Source organism: Balaenoptera physalus (assembly GCF_965194825.1).
Source record: "Balaenoptera physalus genome assembly, chromosome: 16".
In the NCBI taxonomy this organism is placed as follows: Eukaryota; Metazoa; Chordata; class Mammalia; order Artiodactyla; family Balaenopteridae; genus Balaenoptera; species Balaenoptera physalus.
Genome location: NC_138898.1, coordinates 86,996,733 through 87,024,616, shown reverse-complemented (window position 1 = coordinate 87,024,616; position 27,884 = coordinate 86,996,733). Strand labels below are relative to the sequence as shown.

General features: G+C 38.8%; 2 protein-coding genes across 7 annotated transcripts in view; both read right to left on the bottom strand.

The window, feature by feature from the left end:
• Nucleotides 1-27,884, bottom strand: part of SMURF1 (SMAD specific E3 ubiquitin protein ligase 1) — a 101,715-nt gene that overhangs the window by 22,248 nt on the left and 51,583 nt on the right. For 3 of the 6 annotated variants that reach the window (XM_082429855.1, XM_082429850.1, XM_082429851.1), the window contains exons 2-7: nucleotides 6,344-6,382; nucleotides 5,078-5,186; nucleotides 3,617-3,750; nucleotides 3,395-3,460; nucleotides 2,070-2,145; nucleotides 345-586 (exon numbers count right to left, since the gene is read on the bottom strand). In XM_082429855.1, coding sequence (XP_082285981.1) covers nucleotides 345-586; nucleotides 2,070-2,145; nucleotides 3,395-3,460; nucleotides 3,617-3,750; nucleotides 5,078-5,186; nucleotides 6,344-6,382 — 666 coding nt within the window. Of the gene's footprint in view, nucleotides 1-344; nucleotides 587-2,069; nucleotides 2,146-3,394; nucleotides 3,461-3,616; nucleotides 3,751-5,077; nucleotides 5,187-6,343; nucleotides 6,383-14,171; nucleotides 15,655-27,884 lie in introns of those variants that run through there. The other 3 variants (XM_082429852.1, XM_082429854.1, XM_082429853.1) reach the window with 3 other exon arrangements.
• The window catches only part of KPNA7 (karyopherin subunit alpha 7), a 128,066-nt gene continuing 112,263 nt past the window's right edge, over nucleotides 12,082-27,884 (bottom strand). The window contains exon 14 of the mRNA XM_082429856.1: nucleotides 12,082-13,274. The gene's annotated coding sequence lies outside the window, so the exon portion shown is untranslated. The remainder of the gene's footprint in view (nucleotides 13,275-27,884) is intronic.

The window sequence follows — 27,884 nt, the reverse complement described above, 5'->3', positions numbered from 1 at the left end:
GTACCCAAGGCCGTCCTTCCCACATTCAAATCCCAGGGCACTACAAATACCCCCATCCAGGCCCCTGCCCCACTCCTCTCGGTTTTCTTTGATATTCATTTGCCTAAAATCTTCACACAACTGCTACACTGGGAGATTGGAGCAATTGCGGACAAATTCATGGCGAGCAAGATTTGTCAACCATCTCGGGTTACTTTTCTTTACACTGACACAACCATCGTGGGGCACACCTCTGCAAACATCAGCACTTCTGGCAGGTACGAGTCACTAAAAAAGGCTTAAAACATTAAAGCTGTCTGAAACATCACCAATCGCTCTCGGGACGGCGGGGTGGATGCTCTCACCGTAGCCTTCGGGCAGTTCCGGGGACTGGTGGCCGTGAGGTCGGTTCTGCGGCGTCTGGAGTGACCCTCGGACCTCAGGACTTCGCAGTCGCTGGGCCTGAAGTCTTTGATCCTGACTCGGGGATTCCACAGACCTGCAGCCACCCCCGCCAGCAGCAGCCCCAGTGCCATCTGTGTAAGGGGCTGGTTCCTCCATGAAGCAGCTGAGTGGCCTTCCAGGCCCTGAGTCTTCATACGCAGTTCTAGAAGGGGAAGACCACAGCCCACATCACAACACCGGCTGAAGACCGGGAAGCACCCGAAAGTTCCATGCCACGCTCTCACTTCCATTTGTTTTGCTTTTCTTGAGCAGTATATTGATCGAATGTCCCCAGTGCTTAGTTTCATATAATTCGTCCTGTCCTATTTAATTGGAAAGCCAGACTTCTTCATGAGGAACCAGTGACCAAAGGGAGCCATGTGTAAAGTGCCACTGAGGCCACTCGTAGGATTTCATCCTCAGGCAGAGCCGAATGGCTGGAAAAAACCAACCTTGTACTATAAGGAGCTCAGAAAATGAGATTTCAGTTTTCTTGACTCAGAATCATATCCAAACATTCCATTTTCCTTGTCATTTTATTCTATAATAGAACTCCTGGTTACATAAAATACCACAATGACTTTAAAAGTGACTTTTAACATAAATCTTGATCCCCTGAACAACTGTGAAGACAATTTACCTTAATAGGCTATCTTCCCTTATAAGCAAGTACTTCTGAAAAACGTTCTACGTTGAAAAAGTGCAAAGAGACACACAAATTGAGAGACTAGTTCAGTGAATGCCCTGGACTCATCACCCAGCTCCAGTGACTGTCTCGTGGCCACGCGCCCAACTCCTCCCCCCTGAGCTGGATTATTCTGAAACCAATCCCAACATTTTACCATTTCATCCTTAAATATTTCAGCACAGACCTCTGGAAGATAGGCCTTTTACCATTATCATGACCCCAAAAATGTACATTAATTTTTTTAATATCATCAAATACCAGTGTTCAAATTTCTCCAGTCAACTGTCTCATTAATCAGGATCCAAACGAGGTCCACACACCACATTTAATAGGTATGTCTCTTAAATCTCTTATTAACTTATAGGTTCTCTTCCTTCCTTTTTAGTTATTTTTCTTGCAGTGTATTTGTTGAAGACACCAGGTTGTCTGCTACACTCTACAGGGTGCACCCCCTGGATGGAGCTCATCCCCGGGGCTGTGCAACCCATTCCCGTCCCCTGGACCTCCAAGATGTAAGTTCATGTCAGATTATCTCTCTTTCATGATGTTGTCAGCAACTATTAATGACATTAATAGTTAACTCATAGGGGAATTGAAAAATTGTGATAGTGACCAATGAGAATTTTTGAGGATGTTTTTCGGTTTTTGGTTTTTTTAGAATTTATTTCTCCCTGTATCATTACGAACTCAATGGATTGCTTCAATCCACTGCAGTTATAATTCTTTACTGATGCTTTTTGGCCAGCGGGAACCTCTGTAAATTGGATCCTGAGCCTTTGGGGCGCTACCCCACTAGTTTTGACAGCTTCCTTTACAAACGAGGAAACCGGATCCCAGTGTTATCCCAAGACTGCACCTCAAGTATGCAACGCGGTGAAAAGGTGTGAAGGAAACTTTCATACAGTGCGAGAGCCTGGGCAGCAGAGAACTCAGTGGCCATCGCTGCAGTGATACGTACCCTTCATTTTCTAACAGCCCTCTGCAGTCTACCACGGACCCTCCAGTGCCTATTCTGTCTCGTGTCTGTAAACTGACTAAAAAGAAAAGAAGATCCTGCATTAAAATCCAGTGGTATTTTATACAACTGTAACACAGTGAGCCATTGCAAATGTGTAATTTATGTACGATATTATTTTAAAAAGCGAGGCATATGTCTACACGTACACACATACATTCCTATGCTTTCAAGTATGAAGCATCTCACTCATTGACTGCACAGAACTCATGCCCCTTGGAACACTCCTTGGAAACGTGGAGCAGAAAGAGATGTTGTGTTGTCTGTGCTCTTCATCAAAATAACAGAACACAATATTCACTTCCTCCAAGGTACCTTATATTTTAAGAAGGTTTTGACTTATGTTTAAAAAGGACACAGAGAGCACTGTCAGTAGGTACAAGGTCTGGACGCACCTACGTGTCGATTCTCTGTCCCTATTATGAACAACAAAGACACTTACGAAGCTGCTTCCAGTTACTCATTTTCCCCCGGCACATCCCTCCACAAAGAAAAGAAGAAATCACAAATAGAAAGGCAGTAAGTGAGAACTCTGTCATGACAGGAGTTTTCAGGATGGACACTCACTGGCCGTTTATCTTGGGTCAGGTCTACACAAGACAATACCTAAAAGATTTGGGGCCATAAGTCACTCTGGTGTACTGCTGAGATACTGTTTTCTTTGATTGCTTGCAATGCATACAGTCAATATTTGGGTTACCCTGAAACGCTAATAAAAATGGGATGGATAACAGGATGAGCTACTTAACAGATAAACTACTTCCAATGGAATACCTCCAGTCAACACTTTATGACATGAGCACATTTTATTTCTTCATTCTAAGTAAGTCAATCCTCTGTAAAATCATATTACATGGAAGTCTTCAGAAATTCTCTTTGCCTTTTATATATATGATGGGTCCTCCTGAAGAAACTATTTCTTAACTCTTGCATATGTGGCCACCATTTTTATCATCTGCACTTGGATAATATGACAAATTGTCCACTCATGTGATGATTAAAATTACATTAAAAATTATAACCCTACATCTTTTTGCACCTTAGTCATTTTAACTCCACCTTGAATGACAGAATGAAGGGAATTAGATAAAATAATAAAAACCACATAAGATGAAATTTTTTAGTCCTGGAGAGATGGCCCCCGGATGGGGCCTGTCCTTCGAAGTATGTCACCATCGGTCAGTGCCTTTATGTGTTTTCTCAGTGATGAAGAGCTGAAGGTTAAGTCTGTAAAAGTTATCTCTTTATACAGATGAGAAAGTTCTTACCCACTATTTGGCCACGAACTGCATCAGTATCTGAGGGGTTTAGTTTGCATAGATCCAAACGCTGGTCTGCAAACAAACAATTCAAAACTTAACCCAGGGAAATGTTAACTAGAGAGGAAGGCAGGAATTCTGTATTCAGTATTCAAAAAAATAAAATAAAAAATGATGCCCCATAAGCTTTCTTCAGTTGCACTAAGAGGCAGAAAAGCATTGGGTTCTTACATCCAGTATCTTTTAATCTGCTGATGGCATTGGAGAGCAGCCGCACGCACCCCAGGAAGCCAGCTCCCTGCTTCTTGTGAATTTTCTTGTGGTTCCACACGCTGATGGTTATAGAATCCGTTTTCCCAACGTATCTGAAACCAACATGCAAACTCATTTTTAATTGTATTTCTCAATTGCGATAGCCCATTGAGATTTTATCTGATTGACTGGTTAGTCCAGAAGAATCCTTTTAAAATAATGTTGGCTCTATATCCACAGCTAACAGGTGCATAATAAGTATGTATCTACTAACTTCAATGGGCTGGGAAAGGACTACATCTGGTTATGTAAGAAACACATGTAGACAACCACATAATGATAATAATCTTATAACAGAAATTTACTATATTTTTATAGTTCCAGAGGATAATGGCAGGATTCAAAATTCCCACCAGGACTTCCCTGGCGGTCCAGTGGTTAAGACTCTGCACTTCCACTGCAGGGGCACCGGTTCGATCCCTGGTCGGTGAACTAATAAGATCCTGCATACTGCATGGTGTGGCCAAAAACAAAACCCCACCAATTAGGCTTAATAGAGAATACTAATTTGCACCAAAGGACTACTTACAAACCCTCCATCCATCCAAAGTACACAAAAGGGCACTAACTCAGACAGGAAACCTGCCACTTTCTCTCGGTGTAGGTCAACCACAGAAGGGAGCTTTCGGGACATGGACTGACAACCACTTTCCAGGCTACTTCCGGTGCCACAGTGTAACTGCAAATGAGCCTCAGGATCCAACTACTAAAAATCCCACTCAAACCCAGTTCAATTTGTGTTAGTAAAAAGCCAATAATCACTCAGCATTACTTGGACAAAAATTTCTTAGCAGGGACATGAAAACATAGGTGCCTACAAAATAGATTTTCAAAGTGCAATCCATTTAACAAATGAATATAAGAAATTGTCTGATGGTGTGTGGGCTTATATACCTCCAGTCATACCAAACTTTATTTTCTCTTGCAGAAAATATATTTGAAATAAAAAGCAAAATTTTTAAAAAATCAACAGAAATATATATATATTATATATTTGTATCATAAATATGTAAAATAATAATAATGTATTTCAAATAATGCATTTTACAACCATGTTCAGGGTTTTGCCGAAAAAAACAGTAGCATATAGAGGACCTGAACTATGGCCCTTTTTTCCTGTTAGTATGGCCAGGAGATTGAAAGTTTGAAGACCACAGTTACAGAAGCAAACCATTAAAATGTATGAAAATGTCAAATACAAGAACTTCCAAGTATATGAATTCTAAAAGTAGGCAGTGTGTATTTGTTTGGCCATCCATGTTTGTTATCAGTAAGAAGTTTAATAATCCCTTTAAAAAAAAAAAATTAAATGCTTCTCTTACAAGTTAGATACCAACTTTCCTGCCGCTCCCCAAGTGGCTTATAGGATATTCAACTCACAGGTCGTAGTGCTGGTTCCACTTTGGGTCCAACGTGTTCTTCACAGTGTCCGTTGAGTGGCACTGCCCCGACCCATCCACAACGATCTTTGCAAAAGGGTCAGGGAGTCCTAGAGGAGAGGGGACAGCCACACTGGGTGAGAAGACAGAACCCAGTCCCGCAAGTAAAGCGAGCTTCAAGGTCATCTGTTTGATTAAGAAGACTACCCTGGTATATTTTATTCTCAAGTTTAAGGTTAGTGTCAATCAGCAAAATAAATTATTTCCATTAAGCTTTCTAAGAAAGGCAACCCAGAATGACATCCTCTTCAGATTTTTAGAGGCTAGAAATGAAAACTCTAAAAATAGGCTTAAATTCAAATTTCCATTTCTGACGATCACTCAGTGGGGCTAGCTAAATGGAGGAAAAGGTGTCTACAATTACTTATATTTATACTTTCTAAAAAATAATAATACCTAGAAATCTTGTTTACTGGTCTTTGTCTATTTTATCTCTGGAAGCAAGTATTCACCGAGTTTTAATTAGGTAAGTTCCTAAATGCTGGAGTATGAATCAGACAGGTTTATAAGATCAGAGAGGTGGCCAGGTAAGGGTTTTAGAGATAGACCTGGATGTGAGCCATCACTCTGGAGCTTCTTAGCTACTTGAATACAGCCTGCGAACCTAAGTCTCTTTACCTTTAAAGCATGAGTAGAACCACTTAGGAACTGAGCAGCATTCTTGTGAGGATCAGAAAGAGTGTGAAAAATATCACGCTGCAGGCACCTGCTTTATAGTAGGTGAACTTCTATGAGGTGATTCCTTCCTTTAGAAAAGGATCCTCCATTTATATTTTTATTACAATTCCTTTAATTACAAGGCTTTTAAAGTGTGATTTAATTGATCAAATTTGACCAACAATTTTACTCAAACCCAGATGTTTTATAGAAAAATGTCTTGTCTGTACTGGAGCTGAGGATACTTCACCCAGCAGAAAGCAATACATTAATGGATGGAAAGACAGAGAAAACAGGGTGTGGCCGGAATAGGGAATGAGAGAGAGTTGTTCTCGTATGAGTTATAAATTCTGTGCCTTGGAGCTACGGAGTCTCTATGTGGTAGTCAACTGGGAAAGGAAGCTTGTCAAACTGTGGATTTCTAGTCAGCAAAGGGCAGGACTTTTAGGAGAATACTCCCAGGGTTGTTTTTTTTTTTTAAGTTTTAAATTTCAGAAATATGTGAAGAACATTAATATTGTAAGAGAGCAAAAATGGGTGTTTTACTTACTGAAGAAGTCTTTCTTTGCAAGGTTCTTGGCACATAATACTAAACACAAACAAAAAAATGCTAGGGTTAGCACTTATGGACAAGATTTCCATCATAGTTAGTTGCTATGGACGGAATCGTATCCCCACCCAAAATTCATATGATGAAGCTCTAGCCTTCAATGTGATGTTTTTAAAGGTGAGGTCTTTGAGAAGTGCTTAGGTTTAGATGAGGTCATGGGGATGGGGCTTTTATGATAGGATTAGTGCCCCTATAAAGAAGAGACCACAGAGCTTGCTCTCACAGCAAGCAAGAAGGCAGGAAGAGGGCCCTCCCCAAGAACCTAATCTGTCAGCACCTTGATCTGCGGCTTTTCCAGCCTCCAGAACTACAAGGAATAAATGTTTGTTGTTTAAGCCACCAGTACATGGAATTTTGTTATAGCGGCCCAAACTGACTGAGGCACTAGCCTATATTTGCAATGGGGGAAAAAACCCTCAAAATTATCTTTGCCATAGATTGTCTTTCAAATTTAGCATTACATTAAACAAAAAGCTGACAAGTAACAAAAAGTCTTTTCTCCTCCCATTGGGCATCAACTACAACAAATGCAAAATGTTTTAGTATAAACTTAAACTCTTACTTAAACACATGCAGATGGATTTATCAATGTGCTCTTAAAACTCACAGGATCAAAAAAAAAAAAAAAACTCACAGGATCACATTAATACCAATTCCAATTAAGACCTACAGTATTTACCTTCATAACTACTGCTAACAATAAAAGGAACTGTCCATTTTTGATATTCTGATAAATAATACAATTTTGTAAATGTAAACTTTGGTATGTTGGAGAAAGAAAGGGGAGAGTTACAGAAAATACGGGGCCATCATCAAGTGTTGTGAAAAACAAAGACAAAATGCATGATAAGAATTTCGCACAATGTTGGCATACAGAAAGAATGCAATAAATACTAACTATTGTTAGTATTTTATTAATGAGGGGGGATCGATTACTGGTAAGAAATTTTGTCACCAGATTTGTTACATGATTAAAGCTACTATATCACTAATGTCTCTTACACTTATGCAAACTTCACAAATTTTGCTAATTTTTAAGAATATAGTGTTTTATTATGAACTTATACTCTTTCACAAAAATATATTCATATTATATATTGTTCTGCAAACTTTTCACTTAGTATTTTTTATATAACAATTTTTATCAAGATATAATTCATACACTATACAATACATCTGTTTGAAGTGTATAATTCATTGGTTTGTAATATACTCACTGGGTTGTATAACCATCAGCACAATCAACTTAGAACATTTTCATCAACCCCAAAAAAGAAATCCTGTGCCCATCAGCAATCACTCTTTATTTAACCTCAAACCTCACCAGTCCTAGCAACCACTAATCTACTTTATGTCTCTAGATTCGCCTATTCTGGACATTTCACATAAATGGAATCATAGAATATGTGGTATTTTGTGACTGGCTTCTTTCACTTAACATGTTTTTAAAGTTCATCCATGTTGTAGCATGAATCAATTCTTCAATCCTTCTCATGACTGAGTGATATTCTATTGTATGGATATACCATATTTTCTTTATCCACTTATCAGGTGATGGGCATTTGGCTTGTTCCTACTTTCTGGCTATTGTGAATAACGTTGTCCAGGTTGTTGTGTAGACTTATATTTTATTTCTCTTGTAAACCTATGAATGAAGTTGCTGAGTTATATGTTTAACAGTTTTAGGAACTGGCAGAATATTTCCCACAGCATCTGCACCATTTTAAATTCCCACCAGCAGTGTATGAGGGTTCCAGTTTCTCCCCATCTTCACTAATACTTGTTATTGTCAGTCTCTGTGGTTTTATATCTCTGTGGTTCTAATTTTCATCTCTCTGATGACTAATGACTTTGAGCATCCTTTTGTGTGCTTTATTAGCTATTGATATATCTTCTTTGGAGAAATTTCTATTTAGATTTTTTTTTTTTGCCCATTTTAAAATTGGGCTATCTGCCTTTTTATTATTGAGTTGTGAGAATTCTTTGTATATTCTAAATACCCTTATCTATAGATATCTATATTCAGTTGCCCCCTGCCACCACTCCATATCACAGGTTCCGCATCCATGGATTCAACCAACAATGAAATGAAAATATATATATTTTTAAATCCAGAAAGTCCCAAAAAAGCAAAATGAATTTGCTGTACCCCGGGCAACTATTTATACAGTATTTACATTGTATTAGGTATTATAAGTAATCTAGAGATGATTTAAAGTATATGGGAGGATATGCATAGATTACATGCAAATACTATGCCATTTTATATAAGGCACTTGAGCATCCATGGATTTCAGTATCCATGGGGGGTGGGGCGGTGGTCCTGGAACCAATCCCCAGCAGATACCAAGAGACAACTGTATATAAATATCTACATATCTATAGATAAAATATCCTTATCAGATATGTGATTTGCAAATATTCTCCTACTCTGCAGGCTGGCTTTATACTTTGTTTGAAACACCAAAGTTTTTAATTTTGATCAAGTCCAATGCATCTATTTTCTTTGGTTGCTTGTGCTTTTGGTGTCATGTCTAGTAAGACTTTGCCTAACCAAAAGTCTCAAAGACTTACTCCTATATTTTCTTCTAAGGGTTTTATACTTTTAGCTTTCTTTTATCATTTTAGCTCTTAAATAGACATTTAGGTCTATGATCTATTTTGAGTTCGTTCTTGTATTTGATGTGAAGAAGGGGTCCGACTTCATTCCTTTGCAAGTGGATATCCAGCTGTATCAGCAACATTTGTTAAAAAGCTTATTCTTAAAAAAACAAACAAACAAAAAAAGCCTATTCTTTCCCCATTGAATTATCTTGACACCCTTGTTGGAAATCAATTCACTGTAAATGTGAGAGCTTATTTGTGGTCACTCAATTCTATTGCATTGATCTACAGGTCTCTCCTCATGCCATGACCACACTGTCTTGATTACTTTCTTAGTCCATTTGGTCTGCTATAACAAAATACTATTGGACTGGGTAGCTTATAAACAACAAACATTTATTTCTCACTGTTCTGGAGGCTGGAAGTCCAAGATCAGGGTACCTGCATGGTTGGGTGAAGGTTTTCCTCCAGTTTGCAGACTTCTCGTTATATTTATACAGAGCAGAAGGGGCTAGGAATCTCTCTGGCGTCTCTGTTATAAGATACTAATCCCACTCCTTAGGATTCTACCCTCATGACTTAAGTACCTGCCTCAAAGGCCCCACCTACTAATACTATCACTTTTGGGGGTTAGGGTTTCAACCAATGCATTTGAGGGGGACACAAACATTCAGACCACAGTAATTACCATAGCTTTTTGGTAAGTTTTGAAACTGGGAGGTATGAGTGCTCAAACTTTGTTCTTTTTCAAGATTGTTTTGGCTATTCTGGATCTGTTCAACTGTCATATGAATTTTAGGATCAGCTTGTCAATTTCTACAAAAAAGCCAGCCTGGATTTTGATAGGGATTTCACTGAAGCTGTAGGTGAATTGAGGGAGTATTGTCATCTTAGCCAGATTAAATCTTCATTCCATGAACAAGAGATGTTCTACCACTTATTTATGTCTTCTTTAATTTTAACTGTTTTGTAATTTTCAGAGTATACATTTTATACTTCTTTTATTCAATCTATTCCTAAATATTTTATTATTTTTTATGCTATTATAAATGGAATTGTTGTTTTTTTTTTAATTTTGCAATATTTCTACTTTATTCTTTTTGAAGAAGATATCAACTTTGGAGTAATTCAAACAAAGTTACAGTTTGTTTTTTTTTTAAAGAATCAATTTTATTTATTTATTTTTGGTTGCGTTGGGTCTTCGTTGCTGTGCGCCAGCTTTCTCTAGTTGCATCCAGTGGGAGCTACTCTTTGTTGTGGTGCGCGGGCTTCTCATTGCAGTGGCCTCTCTTATTGCGGAGCATGGGCTCTAGGCGTGTGCGCTTCAGTAGTTGCAGCATGTGAGCTCAGTAGTTGTGGCTCACGGGCTCTAGGGCGCAGGCTCAGTAGTTGTGACATACGGGCTTAGTTGTTCTGCAGCATGTGGGATCTTCCCGGACCAGGGATAGAAACCGTGTCCCCTGCATTGGCAGGCGGATTCTTAACCAATATTTGCAGGAAGCTGAGTCCTCAACACATTCTAGACTTCTCATATGGTACCTCTGGGATCTTAGGGCCTCTCATTACCAGAGCCAGACCAGACGTTTCCTGCGTCCAGGGTTGCTGCCGTCACTGCGGCTGCTTGAAACTCTCCAAAGTTGCGAGCTAGCAACTGGAATTGTTTTCTTAATTTCATTTTCAGATTGTTCATTTCTAGTGTACAGAAATACAACTGACTTTTGTATATTCAACTTGTATCTTTCGACTTTGTTGAACTCCTTTATTATCTCTAATACTTCTGAATTTTCATATATAAGATCACATCATCTGCAAATAAAGATAATTTTACTTCTTCCTTCAAAATCTGGGTGCCTTTTCTTTCTTTTCCTTGTCTAACTGCCCAGTACCTTCAATACAATATTGAATAGAAGGGGTGGACATCCTTGTCTTGTTCCTGATCTTCAGAGGAAAGCATTCAGTTTTTCAACCATTGAATATGACGGTAGCTGTGGGTTTTTCATAGATGCCCTTTATTAGGTTGGGGAAATTTCCTTCTGTTCCTAGCGTATTGAGTGCTTTTATCATGAAGAGGTGTTAGCATTTGTCAGATGCTTTTTCTACATCTCTTGAGATGATCATCTGGTGTTTGTCCTTTACCTAGTAATATATGTAGTACATTAACTGCTTTTCAATGTTAAACCAACCTAACAGTCTGAGATATTGGGTTGGCCAAAAAGTTCGTTCGGGTTTTCCTGTAACGTCTTATGGAAAAACCCGAACGAACTTTTTGGCAACCCAATAAAGTCCACCTGGTTATGGTGCATAACTGATCCTTTTACCGTGCCTGGGCTTTTCTTTGTAGAAAGTGTTTTCAATTACTAATCCATAATTTCTTTACTCTTTATAGGTCTATTCCGATTTTCCATTTCTTCTCAAATCAGCTTTGGTAGGATTATGGCTTTCTAGAAACTTGTCGATTTCACCTAAGTTATCAATTTGTTGGCACACAGTTGTTTACAGTATCTTCTGATAATCCTTCTTATTTCTGTATAGTCAGTATTAATATCTCCTCCTCAGTGTAATCCTTATACCATTGCTTTCCAGTGGAAACACACACACACACACACACACACACACACACACACACACACAAACTCTTCCGTCTTTCTTGTGGCTAGATCATAATTTATTACAGCTCCTGTTAGTGTTTTCTTTCTTGTTTCTCTAATTACCAAGGTAATATGTACTTATGAAAATATGAAAACTCACAAATGTGTAAATAGAAACTGCATGCCTCTAAAACCTCATTACTCTTTGTTTAGCATTTTCCTGGCTAGTCTCACATGCTTATTTTTTCCCATTTAACTTTAGAATCATTTTCAGCAAGTTTAAAAATAATGACTTCATAAATAAATTTGAGGGGAATTTACCTCTTTACAATATATAAGTATTCCCATTCTTGAATGTAGCATATTTATCCATTTATTAAATTCTTCTTTAATGCCTTTAAGTGACGTTTTCATAACGTATATTTCATAAACGTTTTCCACATTTCTAATTGGGTTTACTCTTAAGTGTTATGGTTTTTGTTACTATTGTAAATGGGAGAGTTCCTTTCATTGCACTTTCTTTTTCTTTTTTTAAATCGTCAAGATACCTGTTCTTTTTTTTTTTTTCATTGCAATTTTCAATTGTTATTTGGTTATAGGAAAGCGATTAATTTTCTTACGATAATTCTAAATCGGCCACCTTTTTCAACTCTCCTCAAATAGGCCTGTGATGTCCTGTTTCCTTCCACTTCCCTTTGCTTTTACACAGCTGCTTCCAAAACTTAAGTTGAAATCTTCCCAATCTGCCTAGAAACCTGGTCCTAGCCCAGGGTTCATGACTTCAGATCATCAGCAACGCCCATCAGCTGCACAGGCCAGAAATCTGTGCGCCATGCTTTGACTTCCCAGCCTCTCTCAGGTGTGCTGACTTCTCACCATCTCCACCCTTGTTCAAGCTCCCAACATCAGCTATCACAAAGTCATCTCTGCAAAATTTAAATCTCATGTCTCTTTCCTTTTTAAAAATTCCACGGTGGCTTCCCATTGCAAAACTCCAGACCTGTCAGGCTCTGACCCCAACTTCCCTCACCTCCAGCCTCAAACATTATCCTACCAGCTTGGGGCTCTTGTTTTTCCAAGGTGCTGATGCTGGATTGCTTCTGACTGGAAGAATTCTGGTAACATCTCAAAAAGATTATGTACATATGTTCATATGTATAAGACTAGCAATGTCCTGTTCATATGTACAAGATTAGCAATGTCTTAATTTAAGGGTCATTCCAGTGGAATCTGGTTATATCAAAAAGTGGAGAGGCTTTCAATAGAGTCAGCACAAAGAGAACTTTGCCTCGATTTTGTGCAAAGATCATTTAGGGTCACACTGAGTTTAGTTCATGGCATATGATTTCTCCTAGTAGAAAAATTTTGTGATCTTGAGATAGAATTCTCTTTGTCCTCTCTACCAGATATGATAAAAGATAATTTATTACACAGCATAAAATCCCACTCTATCTAGATCTACCACTCATTTTTAAAGAAATATGTTATGCACCAATTATGAGTGAGATTCTGGGGATACAACAGTGAGCAAAAGAGACATTTACTCTTAGAGAAAATGAAGCTTATTTTTTCAGAGTATACTACCGCATGGTTTCTTCAGCTCCAACTCTGAAGTGCTCCTCTACTTTGGACAAATCATGTCTAAATCCCGTAATTTCCTAATCACATACCATAGTTTCCTAATTTGGGGGGATAAAGAAAGAACAAAGTACATAATGTTCACTTAGCTTCTGAAAACACATGGGAAGGAAATGTTTTGCTAACATTCAATTAGTAAATCCAGCTTCTTTACCAGGTCCCTGACAGAAGCATAGGGTCCCCAAAATACTATTTGTGGTTTCACCCACTCCCAGGATAAGCTACAACAACACAAATTTAGTGCTTTATTACATCAACTAAGAAATTGTCGGGGAGAGGGATAAATTAGGAGGTTGGGATTAACAAATACACACTACTATATATAAAATAGATAACCAACAAGGACCTACCGTAGAGCACAGGGAACTCTACTCAATATTTTGTAATAACTTATAAGAGAAAAGAATCTGAAAAAGAACATATATACGTACATATATGTAACTATATATATATAAATGAATCACTGTGCTGTACACCTGAAACTAACATGACATTGTAAATTAACTATACTTCAATAAATAAATAAAATTACATATATTTTCTAATTTGTGTCAATATTTCCACTATTTTTCAATTCTCCAAGGCTAGAAACTTTGGCTGTAATTTTCAGTCCTCCCTCCTCTTATGTTTATGTGTGTCACCAAGTCCTATCTTTTCTTTCTTCTAAAGTTTCTTGAACTTGACCTTTCCCCTACCTGTGTACCCACTCTCCTATTCTGGGCTCCACCCACTCGCAACTTAATCTAAGAGCAACAGGGCCCCCAGCCCCCACTCAAGCCTCCCAAGTTCACACGACATTAAGCCACCAGATCGATCTTTTGAAATGTCATTTTCATGTTCTGAGGCTCAAAAAGCTCCAATGGCTCTGCATCGTATTCTACGGCAAATCTGAATTTCTCCCTGGGTTTTAAAATGCCCCATTCCCTAGTACCACTTACATTTCCCGCTGTCCTTCATTGCCCCTCCTGTGGGCCCCAGCCATTACCACCTCCAGGTGATTATTCTCGCTCCTGGATGCACTTGACAATCCCTCTCTTTTCGCTGTGCTTGGTCCAGGCAAAGCCCACGTTCTCAGTGACGTCTCATTCAGGCCAGTGTTTCCCAAATATCACTCTGTGATAACATTTTCACTAGTGCCAAAATTAAAAAGATAAGGATGCTATCGTGGAGGTTTTCATAAAACTGAACTAATTTATTTTAAACGCCCGCCCTTTGTTCTAGTGTAATGTCTTTTCTCTTTTTTTCATATTAAAATAGCTTCCCCTTAATGAAATGAGATAACAAAAAATGGTGATAATTTCAACAATGACTTGACATGACAAAAAGTTGGCAATTTTAGGTTGATAGCCACATTTACATAAATGTTTTGACTGATCTGGGAATCCCTTCTCTAACCACCAGCAATCTCTTCCTTCTTTTTGCTCCCATTTACTTGAAGGGCCACAGAGCTTAGCGCTCAAGGTCTCTCCATTCAGGTGGCTTTGTGCCCCCAGCTAAGTTCTTCTGAAGGAGGAACCCCTGCCCCGACCCTGTCTTTCACCCCTTTAGACATGGGCTTCACGTGGTGCTGGCCACCCAACAGGCCCGTAACACAGACTATGATGAACAAGAAACAAAAAGCCAAAGAGAGAAACAGTGATAAAAATATAGAAAACTAACGTATCTCAATAATTTTAAACATCTAAGTGAAATTTTCATTCATTAGGAAATATAATTTCCCACCTAGGATAGGTGCCAGCACATAATGTGCACTTAATGTATGTTATTACCTGTCTACCTCAGCTAACTTTTTTTTTTAGTTGCTCCGCGGCATGTGGGATCCTCCCGGACCAGGGCTCGAACCCGTGTCCCCTGCATTGGCAGGCGGATTCTTAACCACTGTGCCACCAGGGAAGTCTCCCTCAGTTAACTTTTAAGTCTAAAACTCATTTTTTTTTTTTAATCAACTTTGGGAAAAAATCCTTTAAACTGCAAAAAGGGGTAAAAACAGAATCCTGGCTAAAGGCAAAGAGGAAGGTTTCCTCATCAGCGTGTTTCACTAACACGCCATTTTCTAGGCCAGAGTCACTCATCTATCAATTCTCATACTTTAGGAAATCCTCAAATTTGCATTAAGTGGGGGGAAAAAAAAATCACATTTCAGTTATATCAACAGACTCAAAATGCCAAAATCTTCCATCCATACAGAGCTGAACTCTGTCCCATTATTTGCTTAATGAAATCAACATTCTTTCTTACCAATAAATCCTTCTCAGTAAGTTTAGACACACACACAAGACACATACACGTTTCCACTCTTCCGATACCATTAGATGATAAAATGATTTCTTAAAAAACAAGGTCCTACTGTAGAGCACAGGGAACTATATCCAATACCCTGTGATAAACCAGAACGGAAAAGAAAATAAAAAGGAATGTATGTATATATGTATAACTGAATCACTCTGCTGTACAGTAGAAATTAACACAACATTGTAAATCAACTATACTTCAGTAAAATAAATTTTTTTAAATAAATAAAATGTTTTCTTCACTGCAGGGAAAATGGTCTAAGTTAACAAAACACACTTTAGCAACCACAAGTTGTCCCTGTCGGCTTTGGAGGTGAGGGTTACTCTGGGAAACTGACAGTCCTTAGATGGGCTTCCAAACGTGTTGCAGCTTCATATTCTATACGTGTATTCGATTAAAAGATAAGTGACAAAATACCGTGAATTATTTGAGCTCAGAAGTGTGGCAGAGTTCAGCTCATACTCCCAAACCCTGCTGGGGGCGGGGGAGGGCGGGTGAGGCAGGGCTGCTGTGGCAGAGACTGCCTCTTCTCACGGGGCAGTGCTCAGCTCCAAAGACCAGGGGCTGTGCCCGCGCCTATGCCTGTGCCCCTGGGGCTTTTACCTACTTTGTTTTCCACCTAACCTTTACAGGATGAGGCAAGTGGACATGAAGGGAAGCTGTCACTTTCTCCACTTGCATTGGCTAAATTATTAAGACTCAGAAAGATTAAGTAGCCAGCCCCACTTCTACCCCCATTCCACTCTCACAGCAGAATCGTCGCTGTTATCAGAGCTTGAAATTAAATCCTCTATTATTTTTATGCTGCTTCATGTCTGCCTCTCCCCCACAAAAATATCCACAGAAACAAAGACTGTGTCTTTTGTAGGCACTACTGTGTCCAGAGCTTGGTATGGTGCCTGGCACAGAAAGGTTAACTTTTACAATATTTGCTGAATAAACATTAGGTTTATTAGGTAATAACCTTCCCCCCCCCCCTTTCCTTTACTGTCTAACTACTGACTAGGACATAAGCACTAAGAAGGAAGAAACTGGGCTTCCCTGGTGGCGCAGTGGTTGAGAATCTGCCTGCCAATGCAGGGGACACGGGTTCGAGCCCTGGTCTGGGAAGATCCCACATGCCGCGGAGCAGCTGGGCCCGTGAGCCACAATTACTGAGCCTGCGCGTCTGGAGCCTGTGCTCCGCAACAAGAGAGGCCGCGATAGTGAGAGGCCCACGCACTGCGATGAAGAGTGGCCCCCACTCGCCGCAACTGGAGAAAGCCCTCGCACAGAAACGAAGACCCAACACAGCCAAAATAAAATAAAGAAAGAAAGAAAGAAGGAAGAAACTATTTTTTTGAACCATTACACTCCTAGCATGGAGCACGGGACCTGGCATAAATTAAATGCTCAATAAACGTTTGCTGAAATAAATGAGTGAGCGAATGAGTGAGTGAATGAATGAATGAGATAGTTTTGCTGGAGCCCCCACTGCGGTGTCTGACTGCCACCCCATACTCCACCAGGGGTCCAGGGCCCGGCAGTTTTGCTCACACACTCGGCCACCTGTTAGATCGTGTTCTTCAGAATGAGTTTATGCTATTTCATAAGGTATCATTAGTGACATCTGGTTGGCACTAAGGATTGAAATGTCCCCCTGCAGTTCCAAGCCAAAGGTTATATGACAGTGAGGGAGAAATGCAGTACATGTGAAAAACAAGTAATGAAGTCCAGAGGGCGTTTGGAACTTTTTATTTGCACAAAGCCCTCATTAATGAACGAAGTCATTTTTACAACTTAAGGGATGATTTTCAAGGACTGATGAGGATATTACATTCCAAGAAAATCTATAACTGAGGGACATTTAAAAATTTTTTTAAACTTAAATTTTAAAAAAATTTAAACTTTAATCTTAAAATGTTGCTTTTCTTGACATCCTGGATTTGCCCCAGAAAATCTACAGGAGGATGACTTCTTCCTGGGTGAAGGAAGACGACAGGCCTCAGAGGAAGCAATTTCCAAAGCTACTGTTGGCTTTTGTTTGATTTTTTTTCCCCCAAGTATTAACAGGCTAAGCACCTTTGCCTTGGAAGATAAGAAAAATAGCTCGTTTAATTTCTATCTCCAGATCCTGTTTCTGTCTTAAATAAACCAAATGGGATGTTTTTCAACCACATCAGCGTAGAACAAAGACTTCAAGAAGAATTAGGGGGATTTTCTAGGTAGAAGCATATTCCCTTGCTAAGAATATAGGAAAATTCAGGTTTTCATTAGAGAAAGTTTTATCTAAATAATTAAAGTTATATTCCAAAATTAATCAATTCCTTTGATCAGTTAATTATCACTGTTGTCTCCCTAAATATGTTTTTCTTTTGAATAAGGACACTTTTCTTTCAAGTGTCCTTATTCAAAAGCCATATGTGATGACAACGTTTATTAACTCCAACACTTAAAAAATAAAACTCCAAGACTTCAGCCCCGATGTCTAGTATCTCATTTCCTGAAAAGCTCATGGTGATTTTACAACCAGGAACTAAGGAGCAATTTGCAACTTGAGCTTCCAAAGCCACCCTGGAAAGCAGACTGTCTCCCAGGCAACCATCTGACCAATTCATCTGCCAAAAACACTAGATGAAATCTATCAATGGAATCGCAGTGGGAGGTTTGGAAGGTTTGGAAACTTTGTCATTGTTTTGCCAAACTTTCAAAATACAATCTAATTCCCCTTCCTAGACCTAATAACAGCAGCTAAAATGTATCAGATGCTTACAAGGTAATTAGGCACTACCCTAAGTGTCTGACAAGCATGATTCCGTTTTTTCAACCCCACAACTCCATGAGATAGTTACTATTATATTCATCTTCCTGATGAGAAGACTGGGGCTTTACAAGATCACATAACTTGACCAACAAAGGTCAGTTAGTAAAAGCTGCTGCTTCTGCGTAGTGCATCCGTTTATCCATTTAACAAACATCCGCTGATGACCCGCCACTGGCCAAGCCCTGTTTCAAGCTCTGAGAATTCCATGAAGAACAAAACAAAACAAAAAGGTGCTTGTCCTGGGATACTTCGCATGCCTGAAGGTTTGACTTTTAAGGAAAGTAAACTAAGATCATCTTTTCTTTTCTTTTTTTTTTCCTTTTAAACAACTGCTTAAAATTGACTCCTCAAGCTTGAACTATCTTCCTAAGGCTATACAATGTAAAATAAAACTCGACTTTGTCAGGAAGGAGATGAATTTTACCTCCAAAAAGCTTGTGATTAATTGAATTATATTTGATTGTCACCCTAGAAGGAAACTGAACGAACTCCAATAACAGGAGATAATCCAGGGTTAACAGGGAGGAGAACCCTTGCATAATCCCAAACATCCTCACCCACCTGACTTCTAAAGATCTGTTAATATACGGTGAAGCTGTGCTCTTCTAACTAAGTCATTTTAAACAAGGTGATAACTGCTGAGGGTAAAGGGGAAATGGAGGGATTTCCTGGGAAGAAAGCTAGAATTAAGCAAACTCATCGACAACCTAATAATCAGTCCCGACCTAAAACAAATAGGCAAGGAAAAAATAATAATGAATAAATCATAGCCAGAGAAAGTTCTGTCCACATTTTCTTTCAGTTACTGAGCTGACAAATGAGGCTTTATTAATTTGATGCGTAGAAAGGTCAACAGAAAACTGAAAGGGGAGGACAGAGTTTAGCAAAGTAACACATGCAAATATCCCCACACATGGCTATGAAAAACCCACAATACGCAATCTCCTCAAAGTCCCTTATCATTGCTTTCCTATTATCATTTTATAGTGCTAGTTTCTAAAGCACTGAAGTATTTACAGGTATCATTTGGCATGGTTTTATCATAAAATCTTCTATAATTACAAAGCTAATCATTATTCACATCACAACATAAGTCAGGGTGAAGTTAGTATGCTCAGTTTAGTCAAGAAGAATAGAAGAGCAGGAGATTGAACAACTTGCTCAAGGTGACCTTGAAAAGTCAGTGATGGAGACAAGAACTTGATCCATCCATGAATGAAATGCACATACCTCACTGAATTATGCTCCTTAAGATGACTGAGTGTTAAGACTGAAACAATTTGTTACAACATTAAAAATTTTAAGTCTACACATGGTCAATATCGAATTCATAAGATCATTTAAATTAAAAAAAAAAAAAAAGATCTTGACCCAGCAATTCCTACTTAGGTATGTAATTAACAGAAAAACACTTAGACATATGTTCATCATGTACCATTGAGATGATTGTCAATAGTACAATGAATAAAGAAGTTGTGGCATTCATAAAATAGAATATTATATAGCAATGAGAAAACCAAACTACACACAGAATTATGAATGAGTCTCACAAACACAATGTTCAATGAAAAACATAAAATATATTGTATGATGTCATTTATATAAAGCACAAAAACAGTCAGACTAATGTACACTGTTGAAGTCAGGTGTGATTATCCTTTAGCAGGAAAAGTAATAACTAGAAGGGATCATGAATAACGTATGTGGGGAACTAGCCAGGCTCTGCTTCTTGATCTGGGTGCTGATTACACATGTGTGTTCAGTTTGTGAGAATTCAGTGAGCTTTAAACTTAAATATTTCTAAATCAATCATAAAAATCAATAGAACAGAATAGAAAGCCCACATATAAACCCATAGGTATGAGATCAATTGATATTCATCAAAGGTGCCAAGATAATCCAATGAGGAAAAAGCAAAAAACAGATAGTCTTTTCCAGACTGGAAAATGGGCCATCCAGTTGAAATAAATGGGATACCCTTGGGGGGTACAAATAAACAACCCTTACCATACATCATAAACAAAAATCGACTTGAAATGGAGCACAGACTTAAACATAAACACGAGGTACCATTAAGAAAATGCAAAGGTGGGACTTCCCTGGTGGCACAGTGGTTAAGAATCCGCCTGCCAATGCAGGGGACACAGGTTCAAGCCCTGGACCGGGAAGATCCCACATGCCACGGAGCAACTAAGTCCATGTGCCACAACTACTGAGCCTGCACGCTAGGGCCCGCAAGCCACAACTACTGAGCCCGCATGCTGCAACTACTGCAGCCCGCATGCCTAGAGCCCGTGCTCCACAACAAAGAGTAGCTCCCACTCGCCACAACTAGAGAAAGCCCGCGTGCAGCAACGAAGACCCAACGCAGCCAATAAATAAATAAATAAATAAATTTTAAAAAGAAAAAGAGAATGCAAAGGCAAGAGAAAATTCTCCCAGTCAGGAGAAAATCTTCACAGTGCATGTATCTGGCAAAAGACTTGCATGCAGAATTTATAAACAACTCTTCACAACTCAATAATCATAAGAAAAACAACCCAAGTTAAAAATGGGCAAAAAACATAGGCACTTCATCAAAGAATGAATGGCCAATAAACACATGAAAACATGCTCAACATCACTAATCATCAGTGAAATGCAAATGAAAACCACAGATGAGGTACCACCACATGCCCACTAGAAGAGCTAAAGTCAAAAAGTCTATGCACAAAAGGCACAACTTTAAAACAATGGCTAAAACGAACATTTTTTTCAGAAACATATAAATTGTCAAAACTGATCCCCCCAAACAGTAAAACCCTGACCAATAACCATAGAAATTGAAATGGTAATTGAAAATCTACCCACAAAAACAAGGCATCAAGCCCAGAGAGTTTTACTGGAGAATTCTATCAAGATTTCAAGGTACAGATAATTCCCACCTCATAAAAACTATTCCCACCTTATTAAAAAAAAAAAAAGTTGGGGGAGAAGCCACTCTGAGTTTATGAGGCTCACACTAAAACCAGAAACTACAGGAAAAGGAAAAAAAAAAAAAAAAGAAGTATAGGCTCTGGTAGACACCCCTGGTCCTCGGGCTATCTAGTCCTCCTCTCCTTCCTGGCAAACGTCAGACCCCACTTTGCAACTCCCTAGGGTTGGCTTGGACCACGGGACCGCCGTACTTCTAGCAGAAGCGGTGTGCGTCACTTCCGGGTGAAAGTCTAGAATAACTGGTAAGAGATCTCCGTGCCTCCGTGAAGCCTGAAGCCACCGTATGGTGGAACGGTAGAGCCTCTCTCAGCTCTGATACCCTAACAACCCTGTGGAAAACAGGCTCCACTGGCGCACAATGAACACGTGCAAGAATTCAATAACGGTCACCTGGGGAATGGGGGTGGGTATAAGGGAGGGTGCAGGAGAACACCAGGGCTGGAACTGGTGGGCAAGGGGGTCTGTAGCCTAAGATTTTTTTCTTCCTTACGGAGAGTGCATTTATATATTGTTTCTTAATTAAAAATAAATCTCAGAGGTCCCAGAAAAAAAAAGACAAGAAAGAAATGGAAGAGGAGTGGAAGAAGGAAAACTTGAAAGGGGAAAGAAAAGGTGAGGGGAAAGGGGAGGAAACTTAAAATTTAACATCAGGAGAAGAATCTCAGTATTCGTAGAATCTTGGATTGGAAGAGCTCTTGAGACCACCCTTTTAAACAGATATGAGGCTATCTAAACTATTTACTGGTGCTTTTTTTTTTTTTCTGTTTATCTTCTTTTTAAACCAGAGCAAAAATAAATACAATAAGATCTGTTTTTCAAAAAAGTTTCTAGGTTTTATTCCGTAGGAAGCCATGTCCCTAATATGAACAGATCCATCTAGGGAGAGATTTAATAATGATTAACTGTAAAACTAACAGTAACAATAGCTAATATTTATTGAGCTTATTCTGTGCCAAACATTATTAATAGAACTTTACAGATTATGTCTCATTTAGTACTCACAACAGATAAGGAAACCAAGATTAGGTGAGATTAAATTACTTGCCCAAGACCAGAGAGCCTGTAAGTTTCCTCCTTGAGTCTGTCTATCTGACTCCAGAGCCCAGATTCTCTACTGCATGTACTCTGATACAGTATGTTTCAAAAAGGTATAATTATGGTGACAAGTTGACATACAACATAAGGAAGCCAGAATACTCTAGAGAAACATATTTTTGTTTAAAAAGCAAACAAATATGACTTGAAGTAAAAAGGGAACTAACTCTGCTAGATCCTACTTCTAACTAGAGAATGAAAAAAATAATTGTAAAGCAGTGGTATCTCGTTAAGGATACATTTTAAAATACAGCAACTTGCTAAGTTATAATTTACAAACTATAAAGCTCATGCTTTTAAAGCATGAATTCAATAATTTTTAGTATATTCAGAGTTGCACAACCATCACCACCATTTAATTTCACGACATTTTCATAATCCCCCAAAGAAGCCTGGTACCCATTAGTGGTCACTCCCCTCATTGCCCCCTTCCCCAACCCCTAGCAACCACTAATCTACTTTCTGTCTCCGTGTATTTGCCCACCCTGGACATTTCATATACATGGTCAGGCAACAGGGAAGAGCTAAATCGACTCCACATTGGATCTGTTTCTTTGACTTTAACCTTTGCTTTTCGTTGCTTTTGTTATTATAATCATACATAATGGCCTGCCTCAGGGAACCCTGCCCACCTGTGAATGGCTGCAAGAAAAAAGAAACTAACACAGCCCCTCACAGAGGCTGGTCATTCCAGGAGATATCGGCAAAACTTATGGCCTTTTCACTTTACTTCCTCATCTCCTCCCCCTCTCTGTGCTATAAAAGAAACTGGCATCCAAACCCTGTTAAGATGGTTTTTCAGAGGCAACTAGTCTGCCATCTTCTCCGTTTGCCGGCTTTCCGAATAAAGTCGTATTCCTTGTCTCAGCACCTCGTCTCCGATTCATTGGCCTGCCGTGCAGCAAGCGGAGCGACCTTGGACTCGGTAACAGTCATACAATATGTGGCTTTTTATGACTGGTTTCTTTCATTTAGCTTGATGATTTCAAGGTTCATTCACGTTGTAGCAAGTATCAGTACTTCATTCCTTTCTGTTGCCAAATAATACTCAGTTATATGGATATATCACATTTCATTTATCCATTCATCAGATAATGGACATTTCAGTTGTTACCACATTTGGGCTACTGTGAATGATGCATGAACATTCACGTAACAAGGTTTTACGTAGACATATGTTTTCAATTCTCTTGGGTATCCACCTAGGAGTAGAATTACTGGGTCACATGGTAACTCCATGTTTAGCATTTTGAGGAACTGCCCAATTGTCCTCCAAAGTGGCTGCTCAATTTTACATCCCCACCAGCAACGTATAAAGGTTCCAATTTCTCTGCATCCTTGCCACCAATTATTTTTATCTGTCCCAGCACCATTCGTTGCAAGGACCTTTCTTTCCCCCATCTAGTTGTCTTGACATCACTGTTGAAAATCAATTGAATGTAAATGTGAGGGTTTATCCTAGACTCTCAGTTCTATTCCATTGATCTTTATACTTCTATCCTTACTGTCAGTAACACTCTGTAGTAATTACCATAGCTTAGTAGTAAGTTTTGAAATCAGGAAATGTGAGTCTCCAATTTTGTTCTTGTTTTTTCAAGACTGTTTTGGTTACTCTAGATCCTTTGCATTTCCATATGAATTTCAAGATCAAATTCTGTAAATTCCCCAAATAAAGCCTCCTGAGATTTTGATAGGTTCTATGCTGCATCTGCAGATGAGTCTGGGCACTGAACAACGTGAAGTCTTCCAATTCATAATCATGGATGTCTTTCCATTTTTCAGGTCTTCATTTTCTTTCAACAATGTTGTATAGTTTTCAGGGTGTAAGTCTTGCCCCTCTATTGTTGAATTTATTCCTAAATATTTTACTGTTTTTGATGCTATTTTAAAAGGAATTGTTTTTAAATTTCTTTTTCAGTAGATTAGTGGTTGCAAAGGGGGGTGAAATGAGGGGATTTGGGGGTGACAGCTAAGGGGTACAGGGTTTCTTTTTGGGGTGATAAAAAGTTCTACAATTGACTGTGGTGGTGGTTACACAACTCTGTGAATATACTAAAAACCACTGAATGACACACTAAAATAGATAGATTTTATGATATGTGAATTCTATCTCAATAAAGACGTTACTCAGAGAGAGAGAGAGACAGAGAGAACCCTATTGAGTAGATAAACTCTTTGCATTTTGTACTTTTTCATTTATCCCAATAGGAAAGAGGGTCTATTTCCCTAGGCCAATGTCAAAAAGACAGTGCTTAAGACTGATGATTTACTTGGAAATATTAACTCCCATTAAATTAGTCTGAAACAAAGTTTGATTGCCATAATATTAAACTAGGGAAAGAAAAAAACAACAGCAACAACAAAAAACACCTCTGTTTACTTTTATAATGTTGATCAAGTACATGTTAGATCAACAAAAAACCTGCCCATTAAACAAACCAACTAAAGACTGCTACAACGATTTCAAAATTATTGGAATAGTCTCAACTGAAATCCCTGCTTCCTATGTTGATTCAAACTCAAATTATTCTTAAAACATTATCAAAATCCTGTTTGATAATATCTCAAGGGTCTCCACTGCCTACAGACTGCTTTCTTTGGAGTTCAAAACACAAAATAAAATTTCTCTTGATCTACTTTATCAAATTTATCACCCAAGTATGGTTTTACTTAACCTGTCCCAGACCACCACGCAGCAATTTTTGCCTCTGGGCCTTTCTTCCGGTTGCATGCTGTCCTCTTTCTGTGACATCTAAGCAGTATTTTTTGGAGCCAGAATGTGGGTTCAACAATAGTGCATGACTTACAATAGTCAAGACATGGAAGCAACCTAAATGTCCATCGACGGATGACTGGATAAAGAAGATGTGACATATATAGATATATATATATGCACACACACACAATGGAGTACTACTCAGCCATAAAAAAGAATGAAATAATGCCATCTGCAACAACACAGATGGACCTAGAGATTATCATACTAAGAGAAGTAAGTCAGACAGAGAAAGACAAATATCATATGATATCACTTATATGTGGAATCTTTTTTAAAAAAATGACACAAATGAACTTACTTACAAAACAGAAACAGACTCACCAGACATAGAAAAGAAACTTACGGTTACCAAAGGGGAAGGTGGGGGGAAGGATAAATCTGGAATTTGGGATTAACAGATACACACTACTATATATAAAATAGACAAACGTTGGGAACGATATTCAGTATCTTAAAATAACCTATAATGGAAAAGAATCTGAAAAAGAATATATATATTACATATATATAATCACTTTGCTGTACAACTGAAACATTGTAAATCAACTATACTTCAATAAAAAAATAAAAATTCAAAAACAAAAACAAACAAACAAAAAAAATAGTGCATGGCCCAGAGTAGGTGTCCAGTCAATACCTGCTGAGAGCTCTACTTCTTATTTCATGCTAGACTCTGTCCTAAGCACTTCACCTATGCAACCTCCTGTAATCCTTCCACAAGCCCCAGGAAGAAACTAAGGGTCTAAGAAGTAACCTAACCAAGACTGCACACAATGAACCACTGTCCGGTCACTGAAATTCTACTCATTCTTTGGGTTACAGCTCAAATCTTATTTTTTCCCTGTTAGGCCACCAGTGATTTCTCCTTTCTCTGAACTTCTAAAGGACTTCCTGCCCTTGACACACATCTGTACCACCTTGAATTGTATTTTTAAAGTAGACTTTATTTTTTAGAGCAGTTTTGGGTTCACAGCCAAATTGAGTGGGAGGTAGAGCGATTTCCCATATTCTCCCTGACCCAGCCTTCCCCGTCATCAACATCCCTTACCAGAGTGCCATCTTTGTTACAATCGATGAACCCACACAGACACATCATTATCACCCCAAGTCCATAGTTTACCTTAGAGTTCACTGTCAGTGTTGTACATCCTACAGAGTTGGACATATCCACCATCATAGTATCACACAGAATAGTTTCACTGCCCGAAAAATTCTGTTTCACTTATTCATCTTTTCCTCCCCGCTAATTCCTGGCAATCACTGATCTTTTCAACTACCTCTATAGTGTTGTCTCTTTCAGAATATCATATGGTTGGAATCATACAGTATGTAGCCTATTCAGATTGGTTTCTTTCACTTAGCAATATTTAATTTAATTTAAGGTTCCTCCTTGTCTTTTCATGACTTGATAATTCATTTCCTTTTAGTACTGAATAATATTCCATTGTCTGGATGGACCACGGTTGCTTTCAAGTTCTGCCAATTATGAATAAAACTGTAGTAAACATCTGTCAACAAAAGAATCAATAGTCAATCTAAGAAAGAAATAGACAATTTTGTTTGAGCCAACCTAAGAATTATAACCCAAGAGACAGTCTTTCAGAAAGCTATGAGGACTGTTCCACCTTTTAGAGGTCAAGGCACAGTTATATAAGTTTTTGAGACGAAGGGCTATACGTCAGAGTAACATATTGACAGTTTCATAGTCCAACAAGGCCAGTAGTGGGTTACTGTGACCCCTTACAGCAGCGGTCCCCAACCTTTTTGGCACCAGGGTCCGGTTTCATGGAAGACGATTTTTCCACGGACGGGGGTGGGGAGATGGTTCAGGCGGTAATGCGAGCGATGGGGCCCCGCAGATGAAGCTTCAAACGCTCGCCCGCCACTCACCTCCTGTTGTGCGGCCCAGAGGTTGGGGACCCCTGCCTTACAGGTTGAGAAAGGACTGTTATCTCCTAAGGAGTTACCTTGCTGGCGCCAGGGGAAATTGCTTTTTGTTTTGGCGAGTAGGCATTCCTGTGTCTTCTAAGGGGATCTAGTTAATGTGTAATGCAGACGCACAATGCTCACTAAAGGGCAGAGGGCAGTGGCTCAAACGGGCAGAGAGAGAATTTTATGTTTAAAATTTTTCTTGTCCTGCCTTAAAAATAATTTTATTTCATCACATCCATGTGCAGGTTTCTGTTGTGGACATAAGTTTTCAACTCCTTTGGTTAAATACCAAGGAGCACAACTCCTGAATTATGTGGCAAGAATATGTTTAGTGTTGTAAAAAAAAACTACCAAACTATAGTCTAAAGTGACTGTACCATTTTGCATTCCCACCAGCAATGAATGAGAGTTCCTCTTTTTCCACATCCTCGTCAGCATTTGATGTTGTCAGTGTTTTTGGATTTTGGCCATTCTAATAGGTGTGTAGCGGTATCTCATTGTTGTTTTAATTTGCATTGCCCTGATGCATATGATGTGGTGCATCTTTTCATACACCTATTTGCCACCTGTATATCTTCTTTGGCGAGATGTCTGTTCAGGTCTTCTGCCTATTTCTTAATTGGGTGGGTGAGTGGGTTGTTTTCTTACTGTTGAGTTTTAAGTGTTCTATGTACACCTGAAACTAATATTATAAATCAACCATATCTCAATTTTAAAAAAAAGAAAAAGAAAAAATAAAAGAGTTTTATTATTTGGGATTATCAGTCCTTTTAT